Raw genomic sequence first — 24627 nt, 5'->3', positions numbered from 1 at the left:
AGATAGATTTTCGGTGCGTGTTCATTCTGGTGCGCGGTTGTTGTTTGGTCTCTCCTACATGTTTTCCATCTGGGCATTTGGTGCACTGGAGGTGCAGGCGTAAGATTCAGGAACATTGATGGTTCTGTTATGGGTTGTAGTTATTGTGGGGATGGGGGAGATGTGTTGGCAGGTTTTACATTTCTTTTCATGGCATAGTCTGGATATATTCAGTATGCTTTGAACCATAGAAAGCTTGTTTCTGGTAATGAGGTTCATGAGGCTGTCTTGTTTAAAGGCTAGGATGGGTGGTTCTGGGAAGATCTTTTTAAGAATTGGGTCTTCATTTAGTATGGGTTGCAGTTGTTTGAGGATTTTCCATATAGGTTCCAAGGAAGGATGGTATGTCACAATTACAGGTGTGCGATTCATGAGGATTTTCTTCCTGTACTGCAGCTATTTTTCATGTGGAATCAAGGTGGCTCTTTCATAATTGCAATGTCTCTCTGGAGGAATGTCCTGATTGAGTGAAAGCCCTTTTGAGATGTGTAAGGGGTGTTCTCCTCAGTGCAAATTTGGTGGTACTGGCGGGCTTGGCTGTATATTACAACTTTCTTGCTGTGTTTAGGGTGACTGCTGGTTCTGTGCAGATATATATGTTGGTCTGTGGGTTTCTTGTATATGGTGGCTTGCTTTTTACCATTCTGGATACTGATTACAGTGTCTAAAAAGGAAATATTGGTGCTGGAGTATTCAAGAGATGGAGGGGTGATTATTGAATTTCTGATGGAAATCAATTGGTGATTGCAGGTTTTCAGTCCAAATTATGAAGATGTCATTGATAAGTATAGCAAGGGTTTGATGGTGCAGTCCTTGAGGAATTCTTCTTCCAGGTGACTAGGAAAAAGGTTAGCATACTGTGAGGCCATTTTGGTGCCCATATCTGTGCCTGTGGTCTGGAGGAAGTGTTGGTTATTAAAAGTGAATTTGTGCATGAGGTTGAAGTGTATAAGGTCAGTAATATCTTTAGGCCTGTCCTCTGAGTTGTAATCTTGTTCCTGTAGATATGTAAGGCAGGCTTGGATGCCGTCCTGGTGTGGGATGTTGGTATATAAGCTAGTAACATCCATGATGGCTAGGTGGGTGTTACTGGGAAGGTGGTCAATGTTTGTAAATTTTTGTAGAAAGTCTGTGTCTTGGACAAAAATCGCTCTTCGGGTGACAAAAGTTTTTAGGATTGATTTGATGAAACCTGATATTTCCTCAGCTAGGGTCCCATGGTTGGATATGATAGGTCTGCCAGAGTTCCCTTGTTTGTGAATTTTAGGAGCCATGTAAAAAGTCTATGGTTAATTCAGGAGAGTATAATAGATAGCATGATCTTAAATGCATTAATTTCCTAAAGTCATCTGTGATTGGTGCCTTTTTGTCTTCCTCTTTGTAACTGATATTTCTGTTTCTCAGCCCAGGCAGAATTCAAAATATTTAAATGTGTAAATTGATCAAGGTGTGAAGAAAAAATTTGAGAAGAAAAAATTGTGCACTGTTAAAATTGTAATTGCCATGTGCATTTGGATAGTCCTCAGTAATGTACTTTCTCAGATTTGTTTTCTATAGATAGATGAAGTCTTTCAAGCAAGTCAGTTGAAAAATGAATTTAAGGGTTCTGAAGTTTTGCAGTTCAAGTGAGTACAATATAATTAATATTTTTAGTTAAAAGTAATCACTAGAGCAGGAATATCAAGCATTCTGTGTATTAGGAAGTCCTTGGGAACTTTTCAGTTCTCTCCTCTTTATCCTCACTCAGTGAAAATCAGTGTAATTGTATTCTTTTCTGATAGCACCTTTCAGAACAGATTGATTCTGCTTTCCTTGTCCAAAGAAATGCGGTTATCTACTAATTATGTCCAGAAAAATTCAGTGTTGCAATGAAAAACTGGAGGAAAGGAAATGGGGAGGAGTACGCTGCAGAACAGGCATATGGTTTTTGTCAAGCTCTGTTGCGTATTCGGATTCTGCAGTGCTCCCAGACCAGGAAATATTTCTGCTAACCTCAGCAGACTTTGGATCATGCTCCCAATGTTTTGTAAAGGCTCTCTCTTCCTTTCCATTCTGAAAATACTTAAAAAATACTACTTTGGCTCAGAAATCATTTTCTGGTTGACTCTTTTCATTAAAAAAGTGTTTACCCTTTTGGGCAATCTGGTTATTATTTCACCCTTGGAACTCAGCTAAGTCACAAAGATAGCAATAATAGCTTTTGTTTGCTCAGCACAGCCTAGAGGTTATCAGAAACATTTAAGAAATTAAATGAGAGGTTTTTTTTCAATACATTGCAAACTGTGCTCAATGCAGTGATAGGATTAATCACTACCTATCAAAGAGTGTTGTTGAATCTGTGGCAACCTGCTGCCATAGATGCTTTAAAATAAACATGGTCACTGCTATTTTTTCAGCAGAGGGAGAAAATCTCCCTGTCTTCAGTAAGTAAAACGATGTATTGACACATTAATTTAATCAAGATCTTTCTACAAATGTAGAATCTTTTAATAGTTGAGGGGTGGGGTGGTGTTTAAATCCTTTACCCATGAAGGCTGTTGGAGTTTTTGCTCTTAATGGAAGTTTACTGTTTCCTGGTTGGCATCCAAGAAATCACAAACAAAATCTGAGTGGTCATGGAATCCACCTGTGGTATGATTAGGCTTTGGATCCTAAAAATGTGTACTTTATAATAATATATAATGCCTTTTACAATATGGGCATGTTAATGATATAATGTTCAAAACACCAGACCAAAATCCAGCTCAACTTGGTACAGAAATGCAAGGTCCTGCTGCTTCTCCTCTCTTTTACACTAGAGTAACTCCATGGATGCCTATAACATTACAGTGACTTTGTACTTATGTGGGTAAAAGAAGTGAGTGCCTGCCTTGTTCAGTAACTCATGAAAATCAGGCCATTTAAGGTGTTTCAAATTGGCCATCCATTATATCACAATGGTTTGTATTTAAAAATGGAACCTATTAGAATGAGATCCTTTCTAGGTGATATATCCAATATTTTATTTGCTTGCTATGTTTGGTAACAAATGTCTTTTGTTCGTTATTTCTTGTATTTGGCAGAAATGGCAGTGTTACTGTGATATTCACCCTTGCCTTCACACAGTGGGTGTCTAATGAGAAAATAACTAATGAAATGGTTTCAGGTGTTGAAGCAAAGAAAGCCAGCTTTTTGCATACAGTTAACATTGATGTGAAGAGCATAACAATTACAGGTATTACTCAAAAACAACTGCTATCTTTAAAACCTGGAAAAGCAGAGTTATATGATTACAAACGTTGATCTCCAGTTAGCCATGGGTTCACTGCAGGACTTCAGATCTACTCCTGTTTAACTAGTTCCTACATCAAAGCCTATAAATAGTAATGAAATGCCATCCAGTTAATTTATGTTTTTCACGGTAGTCACCATTTTATCATTCAGTACCCTTATTGTTGATATGATTGAGTCCTAACAAAGTATCTTCCTAGGTATTTATGGAACAACCTACCCAAGGATACTGATAGGCTCTTGTTTAGAGTAACCAAAGTGTTTAATTTAATTTGTGGGGAGCAGATGTAGGGAAGAAGGGCAGCTTTAAAGTGGGTTATCAGCTAATGGGAAAGGAAACAGGGTTTAGGTTTTCTCTGATACTGGAAATGGATTTAAACAGAGAGGAGAGTCTCTGGTGACTAGACAATAAAATGGATGATGTCAGTTTAAGTTCCATAAAAAATAGCAAGGTGACAGTGGATGTGAGAAAAGAGAAACAGATCAGGGCCTGATCCAAAGAAAATCTTTCCTTTGATTTCAATGATCTTCAGAACAGGCCCTCACTGAGGAAGAGGATAAAAAGTGATCTGAGTCCCTTGAAATGGGAGCTGATTAGCTGACATTTTAAGACCTACTGGAGATAGGATTAAGTAGCTACTGATTGTAAGAGGAGTGGGACATCTGGTACGTAATGTTTCTTACTTTATTCTAATGGCACATTTCTTGTTAAGTACTTTAGATATTCAAAGGCTAAATTCAGAGTCTTGACATCTTTATTTCTCTTGACTACTTTCACCATCTATAAGTTGTTCTTCTAAATAACCAACTGCATATTGCTGTGGGAACTGATTGCTCATTATATCCCAAAAATGCTGTAGAAGAAGATTATGGTGGGCTTTTTAAAAGGCTGCTATCTCAAATTGCGAACATTGGAGTAGTCAGACTTTTCTTTCTGGGAGCCATTAAAAAAAATCACCTATTTAAAAGGTTCTCAGCTGTGTATTTCAAAAATAGTTTTGGAAAAAAAAAATCAGTATCTAGTACTGAACATTCAATTAATAATAACCATAAGCCTTCATAGCTTTTTATTTCAAAATAACACAATCTGCAAAGAAATGGCTACTTTCCATTCTGTAAATAAGTAAACTAGTGCATACATGATCATAGTTTCCAGAGAAATGGAAGGCAACTCCTTTTTCTACAAATTATTGCCAGAACCTGTGTTAATCAACTCATTAACTGATTTAAATATTGTTTTATATGACACAGGTGCTACAAAAAGTCCTGTGATTGGAATAATATCATCTGACATGGTTATATAGCTAGCTTGTTATATTGGTGTGGATTATCTCTAGATAAAGAAGCTTTCTGTATAAAATCCCATGGAGGGGATAATAAAGAAGGACTAAGATGCTTATGTGAAGAGAGAGAGAGAGAGATAGGGGAGAAAAGGGATGACATGAAGCTAGATTCCTGTGTAAACTGATGGAGAAGACAATCTTGGAGAAGTGCAGGACAGATACCCAAAGAAAAATAGGAAGCTGCTAATGGTTCCACAGATCATTCAGATAAAGAAATCGCAACTGTTTGAAGTGTTCCCCTATTGAATGAAGAATTTCAAAATGCAAAACTGTTTCTAGAATAATGAATGTATGCTATACTTGGTTTGTTGCAGCAACTGCTGTTAATGTCACTCCAAGCTACTCTCCAACCTCATCAGGTCAGTAATTCTCATAAAACAGAAAATGTTTGTGTACTCAATCAGTTATGATACCTAGAAAAAGAGTTTTTTATTCACAGGTTATAAACAGCATTTGTTCCACTTCATAACTTCTTCTTTACTTGATACCCTAGCTTGTTTGAGGAATTGCAATTTATGTTTCATAAGGAAGTCTTCAGGTTCTAGTGAAACTAGAGATAAAACAATTTCCTAAAAGTACTAATGAGTTTAAATATTTGTCAGTCTGCTGAACCCAAATTAACCTTTTTGAAAATTGAGATTACAGGTTTTGTTTTGTTTTGTTCTTGTTTTTTAAGACAGAGGCCTTTTTATTTTGAGAACTGATTAACTTAATAGCTTTGCTGAATTAGCTTTGCTGAATTATATCTCCAGTAGAAACTTGATGGAGTTAGAGACACTTAGATTTCCTTTAACATAGGGATACTGGCATAGCTGTTGATTCAGAGAAATTTAGTGATGAGCTGGGAGGATCAGATTTAGAGACTGAAATAAATGGTTGTGGTCTAGAGTCATCAGAGTAGCCAGACTCTGCAAGAGATTGCAGACAGAGAAGATTGTCCTTTTGAATGACTGCTAAATATGATGTAGAAATTATAATAGATGATATACACTTGATTGATAACTCAGGGCTGTCTTTCTTTAAAGATCAAGTCTCTCTTTCTAGAGCTAAAGGAGAATCTACATTGTAACGGCTGCTGTTTCCCAGCTGGAGATTACTGTTATGTACTTAAGGACTCATTGGCAGCAACTCATGATACATAGCAATAGTGCACATGTACAATAGCCTGGCAGTAAGGAGAGGAAGAAGATGATTCATGGTTGGCCTGTGCGAGTAGGGAACTATTCGATTTCCAGTTCGGATGCCAGAGATTCAATCCACAGCACCGAATAGGCTTCCTGCTTCGATTCTCCGAATCTGCACCAATTCAGAGATTTGCCCATAGGGTATAATGAGGAATCAATGAAATATTAATAACTTTGTTTCTGTTTTTTTTTCCAATTTGGATGATGGTAGCCTCTGCCGAGAGCATGAAGCCTTCCAAGTTTCAAGGAGATAACTACAGGGGTTTAGGGGAAACTGCACCCCAAATTCTTGAAAGCAAAACTCATGTCACAGGTATGTGTTATGCCACCATGGGGTGAAAATTGCAGGGATGGTAGCCCCTGCTGAGGCCATGAAGCCTGCCAAGTTTCAAGGAGATAGGTGCAGGGGTTTGGGGGAAACTGCACCTCAAGCTGCTGATGGGCAAAACTCATGTGTGTTAAGGCACACTGGGGTGAAAGCTGCAGGCCTGCTAGCCCCTTCTGTGGCCACAAAGCCTGCCAGCTGTCAAAGAGATAGGTGCGGGGCTTCTGGGTTCTGGGGCTCTGCACCTCTAGCTACTGACAGGCAAAACTCATGACATGGGTGCGTGTACAATTGTGTCTGTCTTGGGGGGTGGGGGAGGGCAATCTATTGTAGGCCTGGCTGCTAAGTCCTGCTGTGAACGTAAAGCCTGCCAGCTGTTAAGGAGATAGGTGCAGGGGGGTTCTGGGGCCCTGCACCCCTAGCTGTTGATAGACAAAACTAGTGACATGGGTGCTTGTGCAGCTGACTGTCTCTGTCTTGGGGCAGTTGATTGTCAGTATTGATGTATTTCCTCTCCTTAGTTTGTGGTTTTGTTGGTCTTAATCCTCACTCATTAACTTGTTATCTAGTAGCTACTAGTTAGCTACTGTGTATTGAGCTGGTCCCTGAGCAAATCATGACAAGGAACAATGGAACAATGGACACAAGTTATTAGAGAGTAGATTTAGATTAGACATCCGCAAGAACTACTTCACAGTTAGGGTGGCTAGGAGCTGGAACCAACTTCCTAGGGAAGTGGTGCTGGCTCCTACCCTGGGGATCTTTAAGAAGAGGCTTGATGACTACCTGGCTGGACTCATTTGAGTCCAGTCTTTTCTCCCGCCCAGGCTGGGGATCAGACTTGAAGATCTACAAGGTCCCGTCTGATCCTACTTCTATGATTCTATGATTGATTGGTAACACAGCAGCTTAGCAGCCAGGCCTGCAGTAGTTCCCCCTCCCCCCACAACTGTGTCTGTGCCCCAAGACAGACATAGTTGCACAAGCACCTATGACACAAGTTTTGCCTGTCAGCAGCTAGGAGTGCAGGGCCCCAGAATCCAGAAGCCCTGCACAAAGCTGGCAGGCTTTGTGGCCTTAGCAGGGGCTAGCATCCCTGCAACTTTCATCCTGCTGTGCCTTAACATACACAGTGTCATGTCACAAGTTTTGCTTGTTCTCAGCTTGAGGTACAGTTTCCCCCAAACCTCTGTACCTATCTCCTTGAAACTCGGCAGACTTTGTGGTCTCAGCAGCAACTACCATTACTGCAGTTTTTACCCCACTGTGGCTTAATACACGCACATGACTTGAGTTTTGCTTTCAAAAATGTGGGGTGCAGTTTCCCAGAAACCCCTGTATCTATGACCTTGAAACTTGGCACACGTTATGCTCTCAGCAGAGGCTACTATTTCTACATGTTTCATCTGAATCAATCAAAAGACAACAAAGTTACAGATATTTCACTGGTTCCCCATTATACTCTATGGACAAATCTCCAAAACTTTTCCAAATCAATTTGGAATGCCTAAAGCTTTCCGCGATTCGATTTGGAGTCATAGATTTGGCCTCTGAATCATCTCCGAATCCAAATCATGATCTGAAGTGTTGCACAGCCCTAATTCATGGGCCCTAGGAATCTCTGGAATGTCATGAATAATGTGAAGAAAATAAGCTATTAATAGGAATGTGGTAGTGTTGTGATTGACTACACAGCCAAGTTTTCAAATTTTCAGACTGTTTTGAGCTTTACTAATCCATCATGTAAATCTATTCTGCAAGATATACAGTTATGAAGACTGAACCTAAGGTTGTCTACTTGTCTTGTTTTAACAGATCCTGTGTTCACTACAATGGCCCTTCCAAGAACTTCAGGTCAGAACTCTCTCTGATCATGAGAAAACAAGATAAGTGTGTTAATGGAAGAACCTGGTCATCAGGCTGAAGTTACACAAATCATAAGATCTAAAACCAGTGTTTGGTTTTTTTGGGGAGGGGTTGTAATTATTTTGGATTTTGACCTACTAGAGTGAATTTTTTCAACCTTTTCTGTCCAACCACATTTGCCAGAAATTTACTTTAAAAAGTGAAGCTGGCATTCTCGACTAATAACCTGGCATGTACATCTTGGATTTTAAGAAACAGTAAAAATTGTGTGGCTTGTGAAATGGCAGCACTTTTCAACTCCATCCAATGAAACAAATTGCATCTACAGGATCCTAGGGAGGAACAAAAATTCTCTAATGGAAAGAGGGTCTCTAAAACAGAAGGCTTTTGTGAAAAGGGAGTTGTGCTTCTGAAACGTTTTAACCTTAAAGTCATTTGGTTTGTTTATGCAGGTTCAGCAGAACTCACTACTAGCAAATCCTTAACAACTTCAGGTTAGTAGCTTGTGTGTTACTGTGATTTCCATTTTGCATGGAAGATTTTGGTATGTCTATGAAATCTATTTAGTTGTATACATTATGGGGTCATACTTTCAAATGCTCTAGAAGTCTCTTTAACTAAATTGGGAGACTCAGGCCCAAACACAGCTTGCAGGATCACATCCCATACACAGTATCCATTTTTCCTAATCATGGACTGTAAGAGAGGTTTTGAAAAGCACAAGTAACAGTGGTTTTCAGTGGAAATTAGGCACCTAATTGCTATTTGAATATCTCTCACAGCTTCATTAATTGGTGAAAATAGTGCAAAATGCAGACACATTTCCAGATGTGTCTGGGACTATATAATTTTATCCATCAGTTATTCAAACTTCACTGTTATTTAAAGAATCCTTTAAAATAGAATAATTAATACAAAGTTTAAATGTTTTTGTCTCCAGCAGATGGCACTGCAGTTTAGTTTTCTGAGTTAACAAAAAACACGGAGTTGAAAACTTGTGAACACAACATGGTTATTCCATGTTATTTTCACAAGAAGTTCATGCATGTGGTGGGTATGTGGTGTAGTTTTGTGTTTTTCTGTGTGTTTGAAGTAAACTATGTTTAGACATGTCAGCAGGGAGACATCAATACCGTGGTACAGGAGTTCATGTGTTTTGTTTTACATGTTGTGTGTAAGGTTGCAGACCTTATCCCTGGTAGCCAACCAGGAAGAAGCTGTAGTCCCATAGAGCATTGTCAGTGTGCAAGCCAACCTTTCCATTTTGCATAAAATAAACTGTTATTACAAACAATGTGTATAGACTACTATCTGAGTGCTAAATGGCAGATAAACTTGCCAATACCATCACTAAGCAAGACAAATACAAGGGGAAATAGCCTCCTATCTACATACTAGTTAATGGATTGAATTTCCAAGAGTCCCTGCTACCAGTCTTCAGGCCTAGTCCTATTCCATTATTGAAACTCATAGAAACTTAGTGGAGACAGAACAGGATTCCTGGGCCCTGAATCTACAGCTGGATGGATATCTATGTCTATGGGAAGCTCTGGTACTGGCATGCATTTCATACCCACAGGTATCTGCTGGATGGTTCTCTAAGCCTTTAGTTTGTAAAACTGAGCATAAACTTTTCAAAAAGAGCTTTTTCTCAGTGTTTTCTAAGATTTCCAAGGCCTGCCCCACATGGGTTTTTCTCCCTTATAGGGCAAGTCAAATTATGAAAATTCTTTACTCTGAAAAATTAAAATTTTTTGATTAAATGATTGAAGGTGAAAAAAATGAATTTCCATATGACTCAAATCAAAGGCTTTTCTTGCAGAATGCTTTATTTTGATCCACATAACCCATAAGGTATGCTCTGAGGGATGAGAATATTTTATATTGTTTGAAAGGCTTTCATCTTTGAAATCCTTTGAAATTTCATCTTTGAAATATTCTACTGGCCTTTATTCTGAGCATAGACCCAGTTCCATAGAGTTAATGAAGAGTCTTATTCCCCAAGCAGATCAAGTGATTACGAGACAGATTACGATAAGAGACAGATGAAGATCAGCCTTGTAGGCACTTCCATTTAGGCATTGCAACACTTAACAAATAGGTGGTGTTACTTAGGAAGACGAGCCAAATACATATGATTAGGGTCCCAGCCTTCCTTCAGAGTCAACGGGAAGAGTTTGTCACCACTGAAGGGTGATCCAGAGTGCTTAGATCAAGATGGCCTATTATTTTTTTCATCAACAAAAAATGAGTGAAAGCTAAGAGCCGCTAATGAGGGGTGCCTTGAGTCTAAAAAGGTTGAGAACCACCGAGTTACAGATAGACCTGGCCAATAGGAAACATGAGGCTCTCTAGTGTATCTAAACTTCTGTCTCTCCCTACAGAGCTTAGATGCCTAACTGAAGACTAGATATTGGGTGCCTTGTCATCTTTTGATGCAGGCTTACCAGAAGTTGTGTCTATTTGACTTTTGCTTGCAGGGAGGCCCACATTTTCAGCTAACTTCCCAGTGGCTGGAGTCCTCACTCAGGAAGTGAAAGATCTGGGTTCTAGCTGTGCTCAGATTGAGAGGGTTCAAACCCACCTCTCCCACCTCCTGAGAGACTGGCCTAACTATAAACATATAGGAAATCCTTTGTGGGTTCACTCTTCACTTTTCCTAAAGGATCTGAGTATCAAAGAATGCAATTTTATGGGACTGGAAGGACAGCAAGAAAAAGAAGGCATGGCTGTAGCCCAGAAATCATGATACTCCTCTGATATGGAGTAAAACAGGTTTTTGATTATCTAATATAAAATGCATGCACCCTCTTGGCAACAAGGAATACATTCTGACATGTATATGAAGCACCTGTATACTTTTGTAAGCATAATTCTTAGTTTCAAATTAATAAAGCTTTGTTTTTTCGAACTTAGTCAAATAGGATTGATCATTATCTTTTTGGTGTGTATCCATTTATAAGTGATTAACTTCTAGAACTCTAGGAGTAATTCTCAGCCAGGGTACCGTGGCACCTTGGGGTACTGTGAGATCCTTTTAAAGGTGCTACGAGTTTCTATGCAACTTAGTACTGTTTAGTGTGCAAATACCTACACGATTCACAGGATGAGCTCAGAGATTTCAAATAGGAATCCATAATGTCAAAAACATTCTGACCTGTCATATTCTTTCTAAGCAATTTTGTGACAGAATTGCTCTATTATATTTCTGTCTTCAAAAATGAATGAAAGCTAACATCTGGTATTTTCCAAGGAGTTATTTGAGTCTAATGAGAGGTGCCTTGAATCTAAAAACACCAACTTAAAACCTATAAAAATATAACCAACAGATACTATGATTTGAACATTCAACTCAGACTAATGGACAAATATTTATAATAAGATTTGTTTTGGACTTCAATAGACAATGCTTTACTTGTTTGTAATGTCATTTTTCTGTCTCCCTGTGTTTCACTATTTTTATTTCAGTGACCTGTTTGCCTCCTGATGAACCTTGTGCTGATACCATGACCTGCATAAAAAAAAACTTATTTTGTGATGGAGTACCAGACTGCCCAGACAGTTCAGATGAAGCTGAAAAAAGATGTGGTAAGAACGTAAATCAGTCTTTACCAATCAATCTTTAACTCTGTTTGAACTGCTCAGTTTACTCTGCAGTACTTGGTATACTCTTCCAAACCCAGCCAATTAAAAGTATGGTTAAAGGTAATTTTGTACTTAAGATTGTGTGTAAAGACACAAATTTGTTTGAATATACTTTAAGGTGTAATGATAGGAGGCACCTAACCTGCTGGTGCAGGGGGAACCCAAGGTCATGATCCTGGGCCAATCTCACTATTGCACCTCCTGCCATACACGTGTGCCATGGTAGGAGGCACAACTGTCTGGCCCATGGACCAGATCCAAATGAAACTTCAAATTAATATCTATCAGGGGCCTTAAAATCTTTCCCTGGTATCTCAGACATGGTTTCCTTCTTATTAGAGGTTTTTTATCGGAGTTGGTCAAATCATGCAAATAATAACTCAAGAATATGGCCTTGGAATAAACATAGAAAAAACTTGTTCTGCTGCCTTTTAAAATATATTAGTTATTATTATTTGGTGCATCTACATGTATAATTAATGTGAAGAGAGAAAAGCTCCAGAGCTGTTTGAACCAGAGTACACCGCTCCCAAGCATAGCATCTACACGTGTGCCTAAAGCAGCTGCATTTTGAGCCTGGGCACAGCAGGCCCAGGGTTGCAGCAGGCTTAGGGAGCCATCCCTGGGCTCTGGGTGCCAGAGTGGCCGGCTGAGGCACAAGAGTCCTGAAAGTGTAGAGCCATGTGGTTAGGTGGCAGGCAGGAGTGTTGTCCCTGCTGCCTGGGTTAACCAAGCACAATTTATGCCCACAGTCACCTTCCACATGTGCATTTAATTTCAGTTGATTACTCCACTGCAAGATAGTATTGCCCCGATGGAATTATCTTACAGTAGAATTAATTAATTTTTCTACACCTTAATACCAGAGCATGTGTAGATGGTGATGCTTTACTGCAGAGCTAATCAATCTACAGGCAACCCCCGCTTAGCAATCTTAATTGGTTCCTGAAAAAAGGAGCATTAAGCAAAACAAGTGTTAAGTGAAACTGAAAATATTTGACTCATGATGGTGACCACAATTGTTTTTAATGACCCAAGATGGCAACCACAAGTGTTATAATGAAAATGACTGAGCACTAAGTAAAATAAGGTATTCATTTAAAATGAGCATTATAGCAAAATGGCGCTAAGCGAAACAGCATTAAGCAAGGGTTGCCTGTATTCTACAGTAAAGTGAATGCATAGATGCACCCATTAAGTACTTGGATACTAATCACATTATTTGAAAATGTCGACAAAATCAACTTCAGCACAATTTTTCACAAATCTTAGGAAAGTTCACAAAATTTTAGTCTGAAACTTAAGTTGGTTGGATTTAAACTTGTCTAGATCATTTAATGCTGGTGGTCCATATTCTTTAATTTTTATGCCATTTTTTTGTGTGCGTCTCACTAGGATTTTTCAGTTAATCTTATTTTTGCCGTCTACCTGTTTCTGGCTGTATACTTGATGTATAAGTATGGTACTGTTATAAAGAAAATTAGTTACCTTTATTACTTTCATTATACATTAAGTACAAGCCCAGTCTTTTACTAATACTTAGATTATAGCATGCAAAACAGCTTATGTTCAAATTCTTCCAACATCTATTTCAGTTGTCCATGTACCTGATTTTTAACCTATCATCATGGAAGCAACTAGGAAGGCATTATCTCTGTTATTCTATCATAAGAAAAAGTTGGATTAATAGGTTTTAGTCCCCTGTGTATAACACTTGCACAAAGAGAAAATGAATATACAAGAAGATGTTTTTAGAATTTCTATGAAGAGTTTTATCTGTAAAGCATCTGTTTAACTAGTGGGAATTGTGCTGCTAAAATCCTTCATGCATCGAACTAAAATTTTACTTTTCAAAATAAGGGTACATTAACTGTATTTTTCATATTAAGTTATTTTGATGTCTTGTTATAGGAATATATGTGTGTGTATTATTAATGTTGTATAGGGTATATACTTATTAAACTCCAGATGGGGTTTTCCAAACAGATGAATCTGAAATGAATAAGAATATCTTTCTTCTAATTTCAGGCTAGCATAAGGAACTCTTAAAAGTCTTAGCCTCTAAAAGAAGTAACAGTATTTTCATTGAATCATGAGAGGAGTATTTTGTATGCAAAGAGCCCATATTTCATTTAGATATAAACACTTATAGATATATTAAAGAACCCAACACCATTTCCCAAAGCGTTCATGCAGTAGAGACATTGTTGTCCAGTGCAAAGTTACTTCTAAAAGTCAGAAGCAAATTTACTCCAGAAAAAGTAACTCCTTTATATGCATCATATGTTGACTGCTGTTGTCAGTCTCACTTTGGAGTAGCTATTTGCTCAATACAAACGTGCCCCCCCATCCTCCTCATGCACACAAGTACACGTACACACTCACACACACTCGCACACACTCACAAATACACACCACACCACACCACACCATGGCTAGGTACGTAATAGTGCCTACTTTAGGCAACCAACTTGATAAAATATGGAATAAAATTCACAGGAAGCTTACTGTGTCTCTGCACTCTAAGTTGCATCAAAATAAAAGACATGTTTGGCTTGCCACTGAGTAATACATTCAGGTTGTGTTCACAACTTTTGCTTATATTTTGTAATGATCTGACAGTTAACATTTTTTTTTAAATAAGAGAGAAGCGGGTACAAACTTTGACCATAAAGCTTCTTTTAAAAGTCAGCATTGTTTCTCACTCATAGCACACATCCAAGCAAGTGTGCAAGTGCAGTTTGTGGCACCACAGACCCAGCTGTGGTGCCACAAACCACATGCGCCACACACACACGCACACATTTGCTGTGCAGCTGTTTTGCAGCACAGTGGCTTTTCTGACATGAGGTGATCCTAGTGTAAAAAAAAATGAATAAAAAACCTGTGGCAGAAAAAAGTGGGGCATCACACACAGAAGCAGGGTGCACCACCTGAAAGTGGAGCCTGGCCAGCCAGAACCATGCTCCAGCTTCTGGCCAGGCTCTGCGCAGCTGGATTGCCACTTTTGGAGCCCTGGGAGGCCCCAGGTAAGGCTGCTGGGGCCAGCCTAGATGCTGGCCCCAGCCTCCCCTACCCCACCCGGAGTAAGTTGTCACATGCCAGAGTGTACATGCCAGGGAAGATCTCAGGGACACTTAGCAACACAACTGTGTGCTGCTGCTATTTATCTCTGACAAAATGCATATGCACACTGTCACCTACATGCACGATTAGCATGCAGCAATAAATGTTTACATGTTTACATGAGGTGTATACACATGCATCCAGGACCAAGTTAGAGCCAAGGTGGAGTAGCCCTGGGCTGACAGCAGGCTCAGTGTGGAGGAGGGAGGCAGAGATTAGGTGGGGAGGTTAGCTGTAGGCTTCAGGTCAGGGCATCAGGCAGTGGAAGGGCTTGTTGTGGCACAAGGGTGCTACAGTGTGGGGGCTAGCTGGCACCCTCATGCCCCTGCTAGTCCTGGTCAGCAACTACACTTTTTGTCAAGGCGGTGTAATCTCATCCTAAACAGTACTGTCCCATGGCGGAGTTAATTTACTGTGCCCTAATATGGGCACAGCAAATGACAGATAATGACACTTTACTACAGATCTAATTATTCAGCTCTGCAGTAAAGAGCCCATGTAGGTGCACCCATAGTAACATTGTATCTAGTCTATACATTCTGATCTGGAAAAAAGTCCATAATTTGTTATGTCTTTGCATTAAAAGAAAAGCACATCAATAGAATATTGATAAAAAAAAGATTAAGAGTTACAGCAAACTATAGGGTAGAAGCTTTGATGTCCTTTTCCTTAGTTTCTGCCTAGTGAACCAAACTGTTCTTTTTAGTTCGGTTTCCTTAAGAACTGCAGTTCAGAGCCTTATGGGAATGAAAGTCTGGCTGGAGGACATGTGCAGCCCATCGCCTTCATGTTAGATTTTGACTCTTTAAAATTTGTGTTCAAAAGTGAAGAGTTTTTCCAAGCTTCCATATTTAGACTTCTTAACGGAGTTTGCAGAGCCAGTGTAGAGAATGGCAATCAGCCAGACGCACATTTGGGACACCTGCCAAGTTTTCCACCTCTTTGATTTTTTTTTTTCACTCGTATCCCATCCCTAGAGTGACTTAATACAGCTGTATAATAGCTAAAATTGTCTGGCTTTTCAGAAGCACTGCAGAATTTTACAATGAGATTTACAGCCAACTTATAATTCTTGTTACAAGAGCTCTTGCACCCAAAGGCACTATTTCCTTTTAAACAACTAAGTTGGTTCTTTTTTTCTTTTCTTCCTGACTATTATTCCCTGTAGTACTACTGAGTTGAGCATGTGCTAATGGTTTAAAGATGCAGTACAGGATGGAGCAATTCTAAGTCTCTTCCTGCCTTTGACATAGTTGTGTGAATTCCATAAGCTTTTCAGCAGAGATTCAGACAACAGGTGACCTAACATACCTTTATTTTCTATTTTTATTGATTAAAATTGTCATGTAATGCTTTTCTCTGGCTCTGCTATGGGAGACAGCAACTATAGGCTCTGCAAAGAATTGTTAACAATGGCAATGTAGGGGCTCAAAAGATGTGTGTAAAGTCTGGTCTGCATTCATTAATGGGCACTTCCATCAACACAACAGCCCTTTTCTTTATACTGATGTTAGGAGTCCAGAAGCTCAGCCCTAAAGGCATGATTTCTTCCAAAGGCTCTAATAGCTATGTTCTTGTCTGCAGCCATATTTTGTCTGTACCTCCTCAGTTTCACTACCTGGCTAAAAATAAAAAAATGAAATAACCATGAGTTAGCGAACTATACCTTCCTTAGCAGAGGAAGAGCACTGCCAGGGAATGAAATGGGATTGATCTTTCTCCTTTGAAGTCAGTTGGAGTTTTGCCATTGGAGTCTTGCCAAATGAGGCATCATAAACCCTACAACTTTAAACCCAGATCCCAGGGTAAGTGCCTGAAGCTGGCTAAAGACTTGTGCTCTGGAGAGGCAATGAGAGCCATCTTTATGAAACCCCACACTGGACACAAATGATTTCTTCTCTTCTTGGAACCAGAGCTTTCCTGAGACTCCAGCCATGAAGTACAAATGTCATGAATGACAGCCCTGTCTGTTCTTTGCTCTGATCAGCGAGCCTTATCTCCCCACAGAGGGAAGTAGCTGAAGCACAAAGTCTACAGAGGGAAGGGAAGTCAGAAGGGCCAACTCCACCTAGGCCTGTGCTGGTTTCTTTAGAAACTAAAACTGATTGTTAGAGAAATCTCTCGATTTGCAAAAGTGCTGATGGTGTTGTTTTTGTTGTTTTTTTTGTTTGTTTTGTTTTTGTTTTTGTTTTTGTTTTGGCTTTAATTCCTTTGGATTGTAGTTCTTTTAGAGTCAGTCTAAAGTCTATGGCATGAGTGGCTGGTTTTGAATCATATGACAAGAAGCTGATTAAAGAAATGAGAATGGGAGAAGAACAAAATAAATTAATTAAACAAAGAATCCTGCATGTTATTCAGCTCATACCTTTATGCTGTTATCTGTCTTTCTCATCAATTTAGGTTGTAAAGTTGATGAGAAAGGGGCCTATCTTGTTACATATCTGTGAAAAATTACCACACTAGGGAGCACTGGATAAATAATAATGCCCTATAGGCATTGAAGAAAAAAAAAAAAAGCCCTTGGGGGCTCTTCCTTGCCCACAGATTGTGCCAGGGCTGGGGCAGGGGTGAGAATTGGTTAGTTAAGCAGGTGGTAAAGAATTGGTAAAATAAATGAGATTTTAGCCATGGTGACAGGGGAGAAGTTTGAGTCCCATGTTCTTCAAGCATTTTTAGTAGTGACAGCTAGACTTAACTTTGTACTTACAGCCTGAACCGATGTAGGTCTGGAAGCCAAGGAGAGATTAAAGATGTAGACCCCAAATTGTCATTTTATGGAGTTGCTTTTCAATGGGACCATATTTCAAAGACATATTAATGTAGCTCTCACTATTAATAATTAATTATTAATAATAATTACTCTATTAATAATTATTAGAGATTAAAATCCTATTTCTGGTATTAATGCAAAACTCTTAATTGTCCATCAAACCGAGAAACTTGCTTTTGCCCTCTTTGATTAATCTTGAGATAGGGAATTTAACATATACTCTGCAAATTCAAAACAACATCCCAGAAAGCTTAAATAATACGGCACTTTTTTTTTCTAAGTATTTTTTAAATTACCATAAATGTTCCACACAGTTATTCTGAATATTAAGTTTAATTTCTGTGTTTGATTTTTAGTAACAAATATCCTATAGATTTCAAAAGTGCATATAGGAGAATCTGTCCAGTTCTTATTTGGATTGTTGTTTAAATTCATTGATTTAAATAAAATAATAATAACATCCATCTAAAAGTAAGGTTGGTGAAATCTGTTTCAGCACTGTTTGTAATGGATATGAATTGGGTGTCTGGCTGATTCATTTCAAGTGCTATGTAAGACAGACAAATGAACCACTTCACTTGCTTTTTCTTCATGTTGGATCAAATTAATCCTGGTAGTGTAAACATAACTTTATGACTTGAGAGAGAGAATAAGCTTTATGGGAGAGAAACTCTTATGGCAAAATCCTTCTTTCCCACAAGTATTGTTAATAGTAATAAAACAAGGACTGATTTTAAAATGTGGTTGGATCAGCAGGGATTTCCCTAATTAAAGTGTCTTTTACACATGTTATCTTTGCGGTAAAATGGGATGGGATGGTGTAGTAAGCTGCATATCTTGAGGAAGGGACTGCAGCCGGCTGCAGGCAGGCAGTGTGTGCTTACAAGCCTGTCTTGAAGGACTGGGCACAGCTGATAATGATAATTATATCTGGCCCTGTGGGAGCTGAAAGGCTTCTAGGGTCCCAAGGGAGGGAGAAGAACAACTGAGGGTAGGTAGGCCAGCTCTCAGACGAGCCCCAAGCACCACACCACTGTTGACTCTCCCAGGGTCTGTAGCCAGGACAAGGGTGAAAGACTATGGTGGAGTTAAACTGAGAGAGTAAAGAGTGCAGGCTAGTGGCTGCAACACCAAGCCCAGGCACTCTCTTCGGGTCTGGGACAAGGCCATAGGGTGAGAGAACACGTGTTGTTTGTATTGATTCCTGTGGGAAGCGAGGTAGCCTTGGAGAAAAACCAAGACTGTTTGAATGAGCTATCCTCAGCCACTACAGATATATTGTGAGATCAGGAATTAGAGGTGGGGAAAAGCTGAATGGGTTTCACTTCCCTACGCCTGCCAGCAATGCATTGTTATTTAGATAACACTTTCTAGTTGTTGAATGGGTTTATAGTCAGGCAGTACTTCTGATTTCCATACTGTTATTTTGACAAACTTTTTTCTTTACAGCCACAACTTGTGATGGAAAATTTGTGTTAACTGGCTCTTCTGGGTATTTCAACTCTATTAATTATCCAAAGCCCTATAATTCAAATATTATTTGCCGATGGATTATACGGTAAGCAGCTTCATCATGCTTTGTTACCCGTATTCTCTTTTTGTGAGGCATGGTTATTTCCTATAATTCAACATTTATTCCTTTATTATATTTCCAGTTATTATATCCTGCAAAGTATACAATAAATAGTCCATTAAAACAAGGAGCCCACCATTTTCCCATTAAATTGCTATGCCAGTCTATAGCATGATGTGGTATTTTCATAAAAATATTTCTTGAAAAATTACCTTCAAAATAGTTATTTTAAGACTGACATTATCACTGTTAACAGGTGGGATTTTCAGAAAATACCAACGTGTTTTAGGTAAACACATCTCATTTGGGAAGAAATGTGTTTTGTGTTTCTATATCATTTGGGGCCATATTTCTAAAGGTATGTGGGCATCAAACGTCAACTGAAATCAATGGAGTTAGGTGCCTAAATGCCTTTAAAAATATGGGTGTTAACTTAATCTGGAAATCTCGTCTCCTTTTCACCAGTTGGCTCATTCAGAAGTACTGCTTTGAGGAAAGGCAGTGATTCAGTTATGGCTTTGTAAAAGATAGTGTACTGATTTTTCCCTCTGAGAATTCTTAAATTGGGGTATGATTTTTCAAACTAGAGCAAGGAAATTGACCACCCAAGTCCTGCTTAAACTCCATGCCACTTAGCTCCTAATTCCCATAGGTTTCTTTAAAATTCCAAGCCTTTGAGAGTGCTCTAGTAAGTCAGGTACTCCATTTTCCCTTTTGTCTTAAATGGGTAGCAATGAATTTAAGCCTTTGGATTTCTTTTTGATGTATGCAGTCCTTCTTCTCATGAGTGAGAGAGAACTACTTTGAGGTGCCCTCCCAAATCCTGTCCATCTGTTATACACTTAACAGTTTTTTAGTTTTGCATATAACTATTAAGTCCCTTGTCCTCCCCATGAAGTGTAAAATTCAAACTGCATCCATGTTTTCTATTAAACTACCCCATTTAAATACATAAGATAAGCATGGCCCACTTATCTATGAAAGATGTAATGACGCAAACGTCTCCCTATCAAAGTCAGCGTGGTTTATCTACAGGAAGGGACTGCTCCCACAAACCTCAATGCAGGCCTGGAGTAAGATACCACCCTTGTAAATATTTCATGACTTTTTACCTGTAAATTTATATGAATTTAAAAATCAACGAATCAAATTAGTTGCATTACTTTTTCCTTACAGAAATGCTAGGATTATTTTGCAAAGTGAATGAACAGAGTATCACAAATAAAATGAAAATGTAAGAAATTGTCCTGTATCTCATGGTTTACCTTGGAATGCCACAATTTAAGGAACAGTCGAAATACAGACTTCTTAAAGTTCATGCTTTATTTCTAACAATGCCTTAATGATGCAACAAATCTTTGTGGCTGCATGTTGCTAAATTTAGTAAAATAACCTTCTAGTTTTATTCTCCAGTAGTCTGGCTTAGAAAAATTTGAGAACCCTTACAAGGAGAGCCTGAAAAGATCAGTTGGGTGCCTCCTAACCCAGAGACTGTCTTTCTTTAGGACACAATTGTTTCTTTAGGGAATCTTTTGAATTTTTCACTCACCATTGGGATTCATGTTGTTGTTCATTTTTAAATCCTCTTGAAAAATCAACTTGCAGTACAACCAAGTGTGATCTTTCTCCATCCTTTTCTTCACCAAATAACCAGAAAGCCCTACTGTGACCCTTTGAGAGAAGATTTTACACTTTCTTGCCCAACCAAAGATGTAATTTCATAATAAAAAATATAAAATCAAAGCACAGCAATAGCTTGATTGCAATTGTGTAGCCAGTTTTTCTCCCATTTACTTCTCACAATTTTCTTCTTGGCCTTTTCATTTTCATATATTATGTTTTAATCTACACAAAGATGCAAAAGAAAACTAAAGAGAATTACAAGATGGATAAATACCTGTTCTATACTTCTGTCCTTATGGTTTCTGGCATTCTGGCAAGAATGCTGTCATTAAAACTACATTTGGACTTTTCTTGGGAATTGCAGTCTCGGAGAACAACAAATTCAGGGTGGTCTGAGAAACTTAGATCACTTGGACTGTGGATTTTTTGAGGTTGTAAAATGTTTAATTTCAGAAGGGTATTGAGAGGACCATTTAAAAATATAATACAGGTTCTGAGATTGGGAAAGTAGGGAGGTATCTTTGGCTTACATTTGAGAATGTTCTGCACAGCATGCATCTGGAATGTGTTTAGCACACGTTGGAGCAAACTTGATAAATCGAGGGTGCTGGAGCATGTTAATTAACTCTCTTCATCAGCTCCCATGTCATGTCTACTCAGCGTTCCCATGCTTCAAAATGGCAGAGGGGGCACTTGAACTAAAGCTCATCCAATGAGCTTTAGTTTAAATGCCCCAACCACCATTTTGAAGTGTGGGACATTGAATACACATGATGCTGTGGACACTTTAACTGAAGCAGCTCTCGTAGCCACTCTAATTAAAGCGCTCCCCCGCTCTGAAGCACATGTATAGATACTAAAATTTCATAAGCTTCAATTTGTTTTTGGCACAAGAAGATGTGTTGTGGATATAAGAGGAAAATTTTGATAGTTTTACTCCTGACATTCTGCAAATAGCCTTTTTAAAGTCAAATGGAACTACTTTACATGGTAAAGTAATCCTTATAATGAGCACTGTTTCTAAAAGCTTTGTGTAAATTAATGAGTAGTTTCTGGAGAACTGCCTACCTGAATTTCTTATTCAAAATTATGCAAAGGTTCAAGCCCTGAAAGATGTATTATGCATACATAACAGTTTATCTAGAGTTTTTATTCTTACTCTTAAGAAGTTCATGTTCTTTCTCTTTTGCCATTGTGTGAAATGTAAAGTTTAATCTAAAATACGCAATATAAATAATTAATTCAAGGGTCGGAAGGGACTTCAGTGGGCCATCTAGTCCAACCCCAGCCCCTGGCAGGGAAGAAAAAGTTTGCCAAATCTGGGATCATGTGATCTCAGCTAGGTGCTTGTCCAGTCTCCTCTTGAAGACCCCCAAGGATGGAGCGAGCACCACCTCCCTTGGAAGCCCATTCCAGATCCTGGCAACCCCGACCATGAAGAACTTTTTTCTTATGTTCAGTCTAAACTTACTCTCCGATAGCTTATGACCATTGTTCTTGTTGTTCCAGGGGGTGCCCTGGTAAACAGATCATCTCCTACTTCATGTTGCTCTCTCCTTATGAATTTGTACGCCTCCACAAGGTCCCCTCTCAGCTTTCTCTTGCAGAGGCTGAAAAGGTGAAGGTTCCTTAGCCTTTCTTCATAGGGCCTTCCCTGCAGGCCTCCATTCAGATGAGTGGCTCTTCTTTGGACCCTCTCCAGGTTGTCTGCTTACCACTTGAACTGCGGCATCCATAACTGGACACAGTATTCCAGTTGTGGCCTGACCAGTGCCATGTAGAGAGAGAGAATCACCTCCCTGGACCTGTTCATGAAACATCTATGGATCCACAACAAGGTGCAATTGGCTCTGCCGACTACTTCATCACATTGATGACTCGTGTTCATCCTGGAGTCAACAGTGACTCCAAGATCTCTTTCTGCCTCAGTTGTGCTGAGAAAGTCACCCCCCCAGCTTGTAGGTATGATGGTAGTTTTTTTTCTGCCTAGATGCAGCACCTTGCACTTGTCCTTATTGAATTGCATCCTGTCGCTCTCTGCCCACTTCCCCAACCTGTTGAGGTCAACCTGGATCTGGTTCTTCCTCTCCAGGGTGTTAGATTCACCTCATATTTTTGTGTCATCTGCCTATTTGGACAGGGTGCACCCTCTCCTCCAGATCACTGATGAAGATGTTGAATAGCACCAGCCCCAGAATGGACCCCTGAGGGACTCCAGTGCACACAACTTTCCAGGTTGACACTGGACCATCCCCCACCACCCTCTGAGTGCGACCCCTGAGCCAGTTTGCTACCCAGTCCACCATATAATTATCCAAGGCAAATCTCCTCAATTTATAAATATGTGTAATGCAGTTACCATATAATTTCTGAATGGTCTAGTAAATAAATGTTGTACTTGTGGGTTTGTTTGGGTTTTTTACCATAGATGAAGAAAATTACTGCTGAACATAATCTTTTTGTTTTCATTTTTTTTTCTTTTTGGCTACAATAGTGTGAATCAAGGGTTATCCATTAAACTAAACTTCACCTCTTTTGAAACGCAACAATTTGGAGATACCTTGGATATTTTTGAAGGGACAGGACAAAGCAAGATTTTAAAAGGTAATGTCTGAAAAATATTTCTACCTGATCATATTTTGCAGTGAATAAGATATTCTATAATACAGTATAACTGTATACTGAGATTTAGTGTCAGCTTCCATCTTTCCATTGACCTCAGTTGGCTACTGAACTGGGGGCGGGGGCGAAGAGGGGAGAGGTTACTATATAACCGCATTGCTTATTATATTAGTCCTTTAGTTTCATAAATAATTTAGCTGTTTTGAGTTTTCTATCAAAGATCATTCATGTTTTAATTGCATTGTAATTGTCCTTGCACTTTTACACTTTTATGACAGATGCCTATACCAGAAAATGGAGTTACAAACTATTAAACTTTAATTTATTCCAAAATTTGTGCATAAATTAGAAAACTTCTTTGGATGCATCCATACATGCAGACACATGCACTTGCAGCAGCACAAATTTGAGCCAAGGATTTTTGCCTTAGTGCACATGCCCAGACATGCACTTTGGTGTGGGGCAAGTTGTGCCACTTGAGACAAAATAACCCTGCCTGGCTCCTCCTGGATCTGTAGCCAGCCTGAGCCTGGGGCAGCACCTGTGCTGGCCTCAGCAGTATAAAAAGCTGTCCTGGTGAGCAGCTTAGGGCTACTTGCTCTCAGGAGCTTCTCGGCCCCGGCCACTTGGTATCTGAGACACTACCTCTTGGGCTAGCTGGACTGTTGAAGCAGCCCTAACCAAGAGCTCCCTGCACCCTTAAGCCACTGCAGCAGTCTGCAGTGGGCTGTGGCTGCATGGTTGGCCTTTGCAGTGCTACTGCCATGCATACTGCCGCCCTGCCATCTGGGCAGCTATTGACTGAAAGATGTTGTCAATGTGGTGGCCTGCTTTGAACTGTCAGAGCATGTCTTCCTGGCCACATACATACATACAAACTAGTTGGGCAATGTTTTATTGATATTTACAATTGTAAAGCAATTTGGAAGCCTACCAGTGTCTTTGTTTATCATAATAAAACAAATTCTAAATATTCATATGTTTTGATGTTTGCTTTCGATTTTCTTATCGTGTAGCAGTTGTAACTTCCCCCAAGCCCTTCACTAACTAGGATGTGGGAACAGCTGCTCCTGCAGCCACAGCTCCTGCCAGCAGGTCTCAGTGTGCCTGGTAGCTGGGCATGTGATGGGGAGATGTGGGGTTTGCAGGTGGGGGGGTCAGAAGATGGGTGGGTGGGTGTGGGGTGTGTGGGCAGGTGTAGGGGATTGCGAGGGGACAGTGTGAGGTGGATGCTCAGGAGG

General features: G+C 39.4%; 1 protein-coding gene across 1 annotated transcript in view; it reads left to right on the top strand.

Moving 5' to 3' along the window:
* TMPRSS15 (transmembrane protease, serine 15) overlaps window positions 1-24627 on the top strand; it is a 99465-nt gene that overhangs the window by 664 nt on the left and 74174 nt on the right. Inside the window, exons 2-10 of the mRNA XM_019528765.1 lie at window positions 1597-1664; window positions 3102-3253; window positions 4967-5011; window positions 6760-6762; window positions 7977-8015; window positions 8480-8521; window positions 11496-11615; window positions 19018-19126; window positions 23259-23368. Of these exons, the coding sequence (XP_019384310.1) occupies window positions 1597-1664; window positions 3102-3253; window positions 4967-5011; window positions 6760-6762; window positions 7977-8015; window positions 8480-8521; window positions 11496-11615; window positions 19018-19126; window positions 23259-23368 (688 nt within the window). The remainder of the gene's footprint in view (window positions 1-1596; window positions 1665-3101; window positions 3254-4966; window positions 5012-6759; window positions 6763-7976; window positions 8016-8479; window positions 8522-11495; window positions 11616-19017; window positions 19127-23258; window positions 23369-24627) is intronic.

Source organism: Crocodylus porosus, unplaced genomic scaffold, assembly GCF_001723895.1.
Source record: "Crocodylus porosus isolate Cpor-Errol unplaced genomic scaffold, CroPor_comp1, whole genome shotgun sequence".
Lineage (NCBI taxonomy): Eukaryota > Metazoa > Chordata > Crocodylia > Crocodylidae > Crocodylus > Crocodylus porosus.
The sequence above is the reverse complement of the archived record's forward strand: the minus strand, read 5'-3'. Positions and strand labels throughout refer to the sequence as shown.